Source organism: Schistocerca piceifrons, chromosome 3, assembly GCF_021461385.2.
Source record: "Schistocerca piceifrons isolate TAMUIC-IGC-003096 chromosome 3, iqSchPice1.1, whole genome shotgun sequence".
NCBI lineage: Eukaryota > Metazoa > Arthropoda > Insecta > Orthoptera > Acrididae > Schistocerca > Schistocerca piceifrons.
The window spans coordinates 811,147,672-811,160,625 of record NC_060140.1 but is presented as its reverse complement, the minus strand read 5'-3'; the positions used below and the strand labels follow the sequence as shown (position 1 = coordinate 811,160,625).

General features: G+C 39.8%; 1 protein-coding gene across 1 annotated transcript in view; it reads left to right on the top strand.

The window, feature by feature from the left end:
* LOC124789459 (probable cytosolic oligopeptidase A) overlaps positions 1-12,564 on the top strand; it is an 88,501-nt gene extending 75,937 nt beyond the window's left edge. The window contains exons 12-14 of the mRNA XM_047256828.1: positions 7,548-7,715; positions 9,199-9,426; positions 12,226-12,564. Of these exons, the coding sequence (XP_047112784.1) occupies positions 7,548-7,715; positions 9,199-9,426; positions 12,226-12,373 (544 nt within the window). The 3' untranslated portion in view covers positions 12,374-12,564. The remainder of the gene's footprint in view (positions 1-7,547; positions 7,716-9,198; positions 9,427-12,225) is intronic.
* The last annotated feature ends 390 nt before the right edge of the window (positions 12,565-12,954 follow it).

Genomic DNA, 12,954 nt, shown 5'->3' with positions numbered 1-12,954 from the left:
TTTTTCTACGTATCTTTAGTGTGTCGTGACCAAATGTCAATGAATGGAGCTACATTGAATTTATGAAATTGCTTCAATCATTTGTAATAGCCCTGTATGTCACAGAGAAAGAGAAGTTCATTTGCATTTTTGTGGTGATGAATGTGCTGAAATTGTTTCTTCTGTTTTGGGAGGGTAGCACAATACACTTCAGAGTTGATTGTTGCACCATAATGGAGGACATCACACAGAGTAATCTCTTCAGTGTCCCAGAAGACCGCTGCCATAACTCATTGGGTCAACACTTTGCTGAGATTTCGAGCTCTTCAAATTACCTGCCAGCCTTTCTCCCGAAGAAATGTGCAGCAGAAGTGTGAGCTCTTGCTTTCTCCTCAAAATAGCGAAAGCTATAATACTGTTTTCTCCATGCGGGAACTCCCAACACGCGCTCTCTTCTTCTTGCTCTTCCGCCCCAGGATCGGATGGTGTCCATGTCCAAATGTTACTGCATTTATCATACCATAGTCTGCATTACCTCCTTTGCCTTTATAATCGAACTTGGACCAACAGTACTTCTCCCAGAAGATGGTGGGAAGCTATCGTCATTCCTGTTCCGAAACCTGGAAAGGACAAACATCTCCCCTCTAGCTATCACCCCATTTCTCTCATGAGTAGTGTATGTAAGGTTTTGGAGTGTAGCCTGGTGGCTGGAGTTCTGAAGCCTTTTAACACCTGCCCAATGCGGTTCCCAAAAGCATCGTTCTGCAGTTGACCATCTTGTTGCTCTCTCCACTTATATCATGAACAATTTTCTAAGGAAATGCAAACAGTAGCAATATTTTTTGGACTGGAGAGAGCATACGATACCTGTTTTGAGGACAGGCATCCTCCGCACACTGTTCTCTTGGGGCTTTCGAGGTAAGCTACCCCTTTTTATTCATGAATTTATGACAGAGCGCACATTTAAAGTGCGAGTGAACACTAATCTCTCCCGTACTTTCTCCCAAAACAATGAGGTGCCCCAGGGCTCCGTGCTAAGTGTTGTACTGTTTGCCATCGCCATAAATCCAATTATGGATTGTCTCCTTCCTGATGTCTCGGGCTCCCTCCTTGTGGACGATTTTGCGATCTTCTACAGCTCTCAATGGATCAGCCTTCTTGAATGATGTCTTCAAGGATATCTCGATTGCCTCCACTCTTGGAGCATCGAAACCGGCTTCCGCTTTTCTCCCAGTAAGACCATTTGTGTCAATTTTTGGCTTCGTACAGAGTTTCTTCCCACTTCCCTACATCTAGGCCCTGTCAACCTTCCTTTCGCGGACGTCGCTAAATTCTTGGGACTTATGTTTGACAGAAAACTGTGCTTGTCCTCCCACGTTTCCTATCTTTTGGCTCGCTGTCTGCAATCCGTCAACACCCTCCGTGCTCTGAATGGTACTTCCTGGGGAGTGGACCGAATGGTCGTTCTCTGCCTATATTGCGCGTTAGTGCACTCGATATTGGACTATGGAAGCATAGTTTACTCCTGTGCTCGGCTGTCTATTCTTCAGCGTCTCGACTCTGTCCACACCGTGGATTGTGTTTAGCGTTTGGAGCTTTTTACACCAGCCCTGCGGAAAGCCTTTATGCTGAGACTGCTGAACCCCCGCTGTCCAATCGGCGAGCTGTCCTTCTCAGTCATTATGCTAGCCATCTGTCTTCCATGTCTGCTAATCCGGCACATGACCTTTTTTTTCGATACCTCCTTGGATTTAGGGTATGCAGGCTGCCCTTCCTCTCTACCACCACCGGGAGTCCGCTTCCATCAACTGCTACGTTGTCTTTCCTTCCACTTTCCTAAAACTTTCTTGACAACTGGGGGTACAGCACCGCCTTGGCTCCGGCCCCGGATCCACCTGCTCCGTGACCTTTGTCAGCTTCCCAAGGATGGTGCCCCTTCTCTCGTTTATTGTCGGGCATTTGCAAATGGAGGATGCCATATTTATTTGCACTGATGGCTCAAAAATATCATTTGGTGTTGGGAGTGCCTATATTGTCGGCGACACCCCAAATAGATTTCGGCTTCCCAACCAGTGTTCATTTTTTACTGCAGAGCTTTGCGATGTTCTCCAGGCTGTCCAGTACATCTGTCGCCATCAGCGGATACAGTATATTATATGCTCAGATTCACTCAGCCCTCTCCTCAGTCTCCAAGCTCTTTACCCTGTCCACCCTCTGGTCCATCGGATTCAGGACTGCCTCCACTTGGGGGGCGTCTCTGTGGCATTCCTCTGGATCCCAGGACACGTTGGTATCCATGGAAACGAGGCGGCCGATATAGCAGCCAATGCTGCAGTCTCTCTTCCTCAGCCTGCTGTTCACTTGGTTCCCTTCGCCGATCTACAGAGTGTTTTATGTCGTCGTGTTGCTGTTCCCTGGCATGCACATTGGTCTACACGTCCCAATAATAAATTGTGAGACGTGAAAGCTCTTCCCTGTGCTTGGACCTCCTCCTCCTCCTCCCGAACGTGTTGTTGGGAGGAGGTAATTTTAACTAGACTCTGAATAGGGCACTGTCTTTTTAACCATCTACATCTTTTAAGTGGCGATCCTGCCTGCTTTGTCACCACTGCTCTCAACTGTGGATGGTGAGACACCTTTTACTTCAGTGCCCCTATTTTACTCTGCTACGTGCCCGTTTACAGCTGCCGACTGATATATCTTCCATTTTAGTTGATGACACGTTCTCAACCAATCGTGTCCTCGAGTTTATCAGTGTTAGTGAGATGACATCAGTCATTTGAAGCTCTTTTGGGGAAAACAATCCTCCCTTCTATAGTGGTTTTCTAAGCTCTCCTGTTTTTTTAGTTTCCCCACTTTTTGAGTTTCACTCCCATTGCTGCTTATGTACTTTTTACCCTTCCCTAAGCCACACAATGAGCACTAATGACCATAGCAATTTTGTGCCCTAAAACCATATAAAAAATAATTTAAAAAATTTTTTTCTTTGGAGGAGAGGCCGTGTGGTGCCATTCCATGGATTGCCATTTTGTTTCCAGTTCAAAGTGATGTTTCATCACCTACAACTATATTTGACAACAAATTGTCATGATCAGCCTCGTAACATGCAAGCAATTCTGCACAGATGGTCCTTCATTCCTCTTTATGCTTTTCTGTTAGGTGAGGAGTGCAGCAGGCACACACTTTTGAGTATTCCAACTGGTGGACAAGTTGTCAGCACTACCAACAGAGACATCCAGTTGAGCAACAAGGTGTTTGATTGCAATATGTAAGTCACCTTGAATGAGAGTGTACACACATTCCAACAGTGCAGGAGTCACAGCTGTGTGCAGTCGGCCAGCATGTGGGAAACTTGACAGATTTGCACGACCCTGTTGTGATGATGATGATGATGCTTCACGTCTCTGTAGACACTCTGCAAGCACCCATGAAGATCTGTGATGCTCTTGTTTTCTGCCTAAAGAAACTCAATGCCAACTCTCTGCTTGGAAGGCTTCTGATTTGCAGATACCATTTTGAAGGCTATGTGCACTGCCAAATGTCGGAACTTCATGAAACTATAGGGACTGAAGTAAGACTATTCCACAATGCCCCACAACAAATTCCACAGTTTTTCAACCGGAATCGGCCAAGAAAAAGAAGCGTTCCATTACTTACCTAATGCCCCTTGTAGTTTGAATGTTTTGGTATGTCGTATGGAAAATATGTACAGTTGCTTGGGAATTGAAGAGTGAACAAAGTGCTATAGTGGTTGAAACATTGGGCTCGTATTCAAGAGGAGCTGTTTGTATAACTGGCCAGTGATCTTTAGTTAGTTCTTCCATTGTTTTCATATTGGACTTAACTGTCAACAAGATCATAGTCCATCATCTTCCCCCCCCCCCCCCCCTCCCCCCACAGCCCTCATTTGTTTAATGATTTCTATGTCAGATATTATTCTAGTAGTCAAACCTTTCTTGAGGGTAGACCATGTTCAAATGTCTTTCAGTACTGGATAAATTTTTAGTTATGTCTCTTCATCTTGAATAGGGTGGTGCAATGGCTGGTGCAGTTGGCTGTCATTCAGGATAGCGGTTCATACAAATGTCTGGCCACCCAAGCATAGAATATTTTGTGATTTCCCCTAAATCACTTCAGGTGAATGCCAGAATGGTTACTTTGAAAAGGCCATGGCCAGTTTCCTGCTCCATCTTTGTCCTATTCATCTTCATTCTGAATGTTAAGCCCTACTCTTCTCTCCTTATAAATTCTCAGTAGTAGCTGTTTCATATCTGTAGCAATGACTATTTCTGTGAGCCACTTAGCATCCTTTCACCATGTAATTTTCCCTCTACATGTATACCTTCACTTTCTTGAGTGGAACAAACTGTAATAGTTGAAATGAAGGTATTTACCTGTTTCCTGTATTGTGAATATTTGTAAGATTTTTTTTTTTTTTTTTTTTTAAAGGTTTGTTTTTATGTCCCTCTTCCACAGTGGCTGTATTAATTTTTTTTTCTCAAGTAATTTAAGAGTATTTTACACTGCCATGTTTTGTGTTTATTTAAAAAACACCATCAGTGGTTGTTCCTGAAATTGTACACAAAATTCATAAAGAAAAACTATTTTTAATGTATACAGGAAAAATTAGAAATGTGAAGAGTTTATATTTACAAAAAGTGCGTGATGGATTGTATAGAGTGGAATATCATTCACCTCAGTGGGGTTCATGTCAGGTTGAGCATATTGCTGCAACTTGTGGTGTATGCAGTATGGCATAGTGCTTAGCATTGCTGGCCGATATACTGCAGGTCACCACTTCAAACGCGACTACCAGCAGTTTCTTGGTTATTTAGAATTTATCATTACTAGGAGATACAGGGTGACACAGAATAACTGGAATGTTTGAAATGAGCAGTGGCAGCCATGGGCAGGTGGCAGCACTGCGGGTTCTTGACAGTTAGTGAGTAAACAGTCTGCCATTTGAGTAATCATGATCAGTGAAACTGACAACAGTGTGCATTAGCCATAAAAATGTTTTATAAAAACAATGATTGATTGATTGATTGATAGCGGCACAGAGGTAGTTTAGACATTTTTATAATTTGGGACACCATGATGCTGTTCCGTCGAAACACACGATATAATGTTGGATTAATAACTTTGAAGAGACTGGATCTGCCTTCAAGAAGAAACCATCAGGATGACCAAAAAGTGTGCATTCTCCTGCAAACATTGATGTTGTACACGAGTCTGTCTTAGGGAGCCCATGGAGTTCAATTCATAAGCAAGCAGGAGTGGTTGGAATGTCCCGGGAGAGTGTTCGCAGAATTCATCTTGATTTAAAATTTTATCCATACAAAGTACAGATGGTGCAACAATTGAAGGACAATGATTACCGGTTACGATTAAGATTCTATCAACAAATGGTAACAAAAATAAACAATGATGATGAATTACTAAACAAGTTGTGGATGTCAGATGAGGCACATTTTTGCCTCAAAAGTTATGTGAGTAAACAGGACTGCCATTACTGGGAAAACACAATTCCTAATGACCTTTACACACTAGTAAAGTGACAGTATGGTGTGGGGTTACATTACATGGGATTATCGGACCGTATTTTTTTTGCAAATGAACAGAGAAACACAATAACTGTCAATACCGATTGTTACACAGAGATGTTATGAACTTTCGTTACATTTGCTTTGAACTTCTTTCCAAACATTCAAGAAGCCTGGTTTCAGCAGGGCGGAGTTATGTCACACACTGCATGGCAATCAATGGCATATGTACGAGAATTGTATGGCAACTGTGTGATCTCCCAATTCAGTAACATTCCCTGGCCCCCTAGATTGCTAGATTTATCCATTTGTGATTTTTTTCTTGTGGTGCTACCTCAAGAGCAAAGTCTACATAACTCGACCAAGAACCCTGGATGAGTTAAAACAGAGAATTCAGATGCAGTTCACAATATCCCAACTGAGATGTTGGAGTGGTCAGTGTGGAGTCTCAACAGCAGATTTCACGAATGTATTTGCACAGGATGACGCCATCTAAAGGATATAATTTAAAAAAAATAAAAAAAAATAAATGCCATCAATGTTTTGTAAGTGGAAAGTTGTAAGGTTTCAATTACTATGAATGAAATTTCTTTCCTTCATCACTTCTAGTTATATTGGATTGTGGAAATGTTCCCATTTTCTGTGTTACCCTTTACTTGAAATGTCATATGCCTCTATGTTCTAGAATATTTGATGTTTGTATAAATAGCTCCACTCTCCATTGAGGAGGTCAGTTCCATTCTGGCTATGTGATGATTATCTTAAGAAATGTGATTTCAGTGCTAAATGTTGTAGTTCAATGACAACTGTGCTTTCGTATTTTGGCCTCAAGTGTGGCTACAACATGCCAGTATTACTGTCAATGTGTTGCTGTCCTGTAGTAGTCATATCTTTTCATTATTCAACCCTCTTTCTGTGTATGCCTTACAGTTCACTGCCCTTTTCTCGGATTTAGTCAGTTGTTGTTTGTTTTGTCATTTATCTTCTTTCTCCTCCCTCCTTGCTCTCTTATTCTTCAGTTTTGGAGTTTTTGACTTTTTGATCCTGTTGTAAAGTTCTCCCTCCAGTTTTTTGAAGAGTTTTAGTATATTTTTGCAAGTATGTGGTGGTTGTAGATGATTATGGCAGCTGTCTTCAATGCATGGCCTAAGGAAATTATAGCTCCAGCAAATACATTATTTAACATAATCCAGTTCTTTCTCTCATTTCGCAAACTGTTATGCTTTTAGTGTTTCTCTGGTTGTACCATAAGTCTGTCTGAGGATCTAGTCTGGTGATTCATTGTAAGAAATTGAGGTTATGGTTGAGCTGTGTGTTCTCATATTTGAAAATTAAGGTACTTATCAAGGATTTTAGGAAGGGAAAATTATGCACAGTAAGGATGGAAACCATCAGAAAATAAGTATTTTTGTTTATTGTTGGGGTTTATGGGTAACTAGTGAAGGAAAGTGGATTGACATGAAGATAAATATTCAATTGGTTGTTTCACACACCTCATGCCACATTCATTGACCACCACCTCACCCAATGTCCAGTTTTTTCTCTTTACTATTTCTTATTTCTTATGTTATCTCTCCCAAATATATTTGTCTTTAGTTATCCACTTGCCCTTTCTTGGTATGATACCCAATTATTTAGGTTTTCAAATCTTATTTATCTTGTCTGTTGATGAAATTTCTTTCTTAACTTTCAAGCACCATGACATTTAAGGTTAGGTGAATGAAATGATTTATATGACATTTCCAATGCAAATGTATTATGAAAAATACAAACATGAGGCCACAAGTTAATTTTGTTGTATTGGTCAGTAAGAATTCCTCTCAGAATGTTTGAGAATATGATCAGAGAGATGATTTCATTGTTAAATGTAAATTAACATTTCAAGAACTGTAGCTGAAATATAAAAAGTATTTTAAAATCTTGGTAAAATATGATACAGACACCGTCTATACACTCATAATAGCTTTCAATGTAATGTGAATTTGTTATTGTGAACACTGTCACAGAATTTTTTTCTTTTATTAGGTTGTATCAAAGGAGCTTTCTGGAACCCTTAAGTGGACACTATGAAACTGGAGAACCACTGCCAACTCCAATTGTAGAGCAACTGGTTCAGCTGCGAAACCACATGGCTGGATATGATCTCTGCAGAGAACTCTACCTCTCTGCTCTTGACATTGAATTACACTCTTCGTTAGTATGACAGTCATTCTCATAGATAGAAAAACATAGCTATAAATAAAAGTTATATTAACATTTTTCTGGATTGGACACTGTCTTATGCTGAACAGGTTGTTTTTAACGGAAGTCAGTATCATGAAACATATTTAAACTAATTTCATTCTGTGTGTTTTTACCTGTACATCATTCTTTATAAGTTCTTAAATTCAGGCAGCATTTTTCTTTGAACTGTTGTATATGGAAGTAATGACAAAGTGCAACATCTCCACTCGAAATTACTTCCGAAAATGTGATGAGGTGGACTAGTTGTGAGAGCTGCACATACCACATTGCTGTTGAAAATGTATACTTAAGGCAAACTGTGAAAGTTCTGTCTATTCACCTTTTATCTTGCATAGTTGTGTCCTCCTCCCAGAAGGTCTCTCTCGGCCATAGCTCTGCTGATCACAACTGCCATGACTGTAATGAGTATCTATGATTATCTGAACTTGGTGAGTGATTTTGTATTTTTCATGGATACCACAGTAATTTTATTGCCATGGTGCAATGTGTACTGCTACACTTTGTGACACTCGGAATGTAATGCGTGCACGTAATCCAATTTGAATGAAAATGCACTGTCACATTATGTATGTGACTGCCCCAGTGCACACACTTAGCTAGTCAAAAGCAAGGAAAGGCAACACTTCTTTATAAGGGTATGCTGTTGATAGCTAATAGGAGACTAAATAATGTCATTAACATGATCACAATGCAGCAATTGTTGCCCAACTGGGTTTAAGCCATATTGTACCACACTGCAATTTCTGTGAGGGCCAATCAGCCACAAATATTACAAAGGCTTAATTAGTTGAAACAACTTTATTGCCCAAACTCTTTGTCTTTAAATATGTCTGCTTGTGTCTGTATGTGTGGATGGATATGTGCATGTGTGCGAGTGTATGCCTGTCCTTTTTTCCCCCTAAGGTAAGTCTTTCCGCTCCCGGGATTGGAATGACTTCTTACCCTCTCCCTTAAAACCCACTCCTTTCGTCTTCCCCTCTCCTTCCCTCTTTCCTGATGAGGCAACAGTTTGTTGCGAAAGCTTGAATTTTGTGTGTATGTTTGTGTTTGTTTGTGTGTCTATCGACCTGCCAGCGCTTTCGTTCGGTAAGTCACCTCATCTTTGTTTTTATATATAATTTTTCCCACGTGGAATGTTTCCTTCTATTATAATGACAACTTTATTGTCTGTTATACAAATACAATGTAAGAATCCTGATCTGAAATAATCTGTAAAGAGACAATCTGTTTGTTGTGGTCTTCATTTAAAGACTAGTTTGATTCAAACCTCCTGCTGGGATCTACTTAATCAACAGTAATTATGTAGAATTTGACTTGAAAGTAGCTGATACAAAAATAGTAGCTATGTTTTCTATTGTAATGTGTCCCCCCCCCCCCCCTCCCCAAGAGAACAAAAACAGATGTATCCTGTATTATTCTAATATTGTTACAGAACAGAATTTTGGGTTGATGTGATTGAACGAATGTGGCCACAATATAATGTTCTCCCATTGGACAAAAAGGATTCTCATCCCTGCTCATTTTCAGCCATATTCTCAGATGAATGGGCAGCAGCATATTACAGTCATATTTGGGCTCGTTTAGTGGCTGCAGATGTGTTCAGTGCTTTTCTAGAAGCAGGACTTGAGAACAAAGAGGAATGCCAGGTTGTTGGTAAAAGGTTAGTTGATCATTAATTTTTTATGCTATAAGTTATGATTAGATGTGTTTCTCAAAGGAGTGGCTGTTGTGTGTTAGTTATGAGTACTTTTACAAATAATTGGGATCTTTGGGATCTTTTATATCGGTGCATTATCATTTTTGTAAAATTTTTTGATCTAATCGCATTCTTCTTGCTAGGACTTTCATCCAGGAACTGGCTGCTCATTGGTTCTTGAGCTGCCATGTCTGTAGTACAGTTAGCAGGAGAAGATCCTTGACAGCTGTCATTGCTGCTGCCGTCTTTCAACTGCAGAGAACAAGTGGCTGCGGGTGAAAAACATGCCAGCTATACATCTGCAGCAACACTGAGATGTTTACAAAATTGCGTTATGTGATTGGTTGAAACACCTTCAACAAGCCCAATGCAGCTGTCAATCGTCTTCTTTTGCCATCTCTTCTATAACTATCAAAATGGAGGTACTGTTGATGATAAATGTGCTTGCTATGAACAGACGTTTTTATGGGGTCATCAGAGAGTTGGAGATCAATGTTCAGGAAGGTGACATGCTGGGCCGAGGAGGAGCAGGTGAGGCAGATGAGAGAGATCATGAGGTTGTGGAGTAATGATGATAGTGTTTCTTGGACTGATAGAATTCATTGTATGTCTTATTGATGATAGTTGCCACGTCATTTTGAAGAGCATTTGCTGCATTATTCAAGAGGTTACAGTTACATGGTGCCATGAGCAAGCTGGGATTTTCTATGTGGAGCTTGATGCATGCACTTTAGGTTGGTACAAAATTTACAGCAACAATATTAGAACAAAGACTGAGGTTATTCTTGAGGAATAAAGATGCCTTGCTAAGCTCACTTTTGATTCCTGGCAGTTGGATGTTTCACTATCACTGCTGTAAAATGAGAAAAGCTTTGTTCAGAGACCTGACAGCTTTTTCACAAGAAAAATAATATGCTATGAGAGGAAAAGTTTTGAGGTGCCCTTTTTGCTGAGTGCACCAAAGAAAGACAATAATAATGAGTTGCTTAATTGCTTATGGACCTAGCACTGACAAAATAATATTTGTTGCCTTTGTACATGCAATAAATATTTTTCCAGAGGTTTTTTGAATCTGGAGATAGATCTGAGTATAAATTTGTACAGCATCCCACAATCAATCTGTCGGACACCATGAAGTGGCTTGTGATGTGTACGTGTAGAACAATGACTGTTTGAGTGAGTGAAACACAAATGCTACTTCTGCAGCTCACACATTTTGCAGGCCTCTACTTTCCTGAGAAAGACCAAAAGAACCTTCATTTGAATTTATAAGGCTGACAGATGAATGGAGTTTCGGTATACCGCAGTGTTTTCATCATTGTTTTTGCTTCTTTGAGGCCCACTAAAATGAGTTGGATTACACAGTATAGTGAGCATTATAATCATCTCATCTTTGTTAAACCATGAGTAAATATCACACTATTCATTATCAAACTTGGCTTTCAATTTCAGCTTACGTGCTGCCTTTTTGGTGTTATCACTTCTAATCATTAGTTTTGCTGTCTGGCAATGGTGGCGAATATACTTCATGATATGTAAAATTCAAAGTGACAACAAAAAACTGTCTGATAAACTGCTGACTTGCTACTGGTTGTGAGTATGTTTGATGTAACAACTGGTGTGATTTGCCAACTTGGCTCTCATCAAACAACAGCCTGAAGTTTTAATTTCAGTTTATACCCAGCCACACTTACATTATCAAATGTGGGGAAGGATAAAGAATTGTAAATTACAGCTGTATTTTCAGCTGCTTACCTGAAGACTGTAAAATATAACTGTTTCAAAATGATCGAATAAAAATGTTAGCTGTGCTATTTCTCTTTGACGTATAGTGGGGTGCTTAATTGTGTGGGAAGAAGTAGTGGAATGCTGAACTAATGAAACAGTGAGGTAAGTTCCAACCATTGTGGAGGAAGGGAGGTGCTTGTAAAAGTTTTTGAAATGTTGGTTCACAATTATGAAGCAGGATCTCACTTTATTTTTTACTCACTCCATTATTTTTCGCGAACTTTTGGATTCATTTTCTTGAAATTAAGAGAAGTCAAATGATGCAGAAAGGTGGACCTGATAATTCAGTCTTGGCTAATGAATGAGATGCATAAAATATTGAGATTGAAGGCAGACGAGCAATATCTGAAGAGAAATGATAGAATCAGAAAATGGGAGGTAGTATTTTAATACTACCAGGTTATTCACCAAGGATTGAACAGGGATGAGGATATGTGACTCAACAACTTCTGTTTTGGTCTTCCTGCCATCTTTATGTAGATTATTGCACATTTTGTCCTTTGTGAATACAATTAAGCTTCAGTAGTAAAAGACTGAAATTTGCATTTTATTATTCTATGTCTCTCTTTATTTTCTGTATTTACTACTTAATGTGGTAAGTTTCCCCATTGTATTTTTCACTGATTTTTTCTTCCATTGTTGATACTATTACAGCTCCAACCTCCCCCTGTCAGTGGCAGCTACAGCTGTTAATCAGTTTCGAGTAGATTGCTTGTAATTATTGGAGTGTAAAATAAATGGGCAACTTCCTTGTGTTGCGTAATATGTAGTCAAAATTAGGTTAAACATTTTACAAAGTTAAAGCAACATTAGTTGTTTGAAATCTAAAGATAAATTTAAAAAAGTGTTACTTTAAGTGTAATTACATTGACCTAGCAGAAGTTCATGAGTGAGTGCAAGAATAAAAATTACTTGTCGTATTGCTTTGTTACTTCTCTGTGTATTGCAAACTGTAAGTTATGATTGTTTGCACAGGTTTCGTTCCACTTACCTGGCACTTGGTGGAGCTTGTCATCCGGGTGAAGTCTTCAGAAGATTTAGAGGTAGAGATCCTTCTGCCAAAGCACTATTACGATCACTTGGGATCAAACAGCCAAAACTGATGCAGGCTGTCAGTGGATAAGAAGTTTAAATCTCTGTTACTTTCAGTTAAGTCTGTCTGCTGTGGAATTGTGATGCTGTGGTGAATATCATGCAAAGACTGAAGTTACTTGTTTTGTTTTTGGCTCAGTCACATTGTAATTACTGTGGAATTTACTAGTGGTAGAGCAGTTTGTGAATAAAAAAAAGATGTAAGTTTTTGTAAAAATCAAACTGACCAGTACTTCTTCCTCCTTCATTATCCTTAACTACATTTATTTGCCAGAACATTATGACTGCTTAACTACTGTCAGTATAAACTCATCCAGGTAATAGCAGAATCACCTGGCAAGGAATGACTACTAGTCAGTCACAAGCACGGTGCATGTAGCATCAGTGAGTGTGCTGTCCGTGTGTAGAATGGGGGACAGTGCATGACCTGTCTGAGTTTGACTGAGGGCAGATTATGATGGCCCAGAGGCTCCGGCACGAGCTTTTTAGAAACTGCATGTCTCATAGGGTGTTTGAGCAGTGCTTTGGTGATTTTTCAACACGTGGCTAAACCAAGGTGAAGCTGTGTCCAGACGTCATGGGGTCGGGTGGCTACCCCTCAAAAGAAATTTC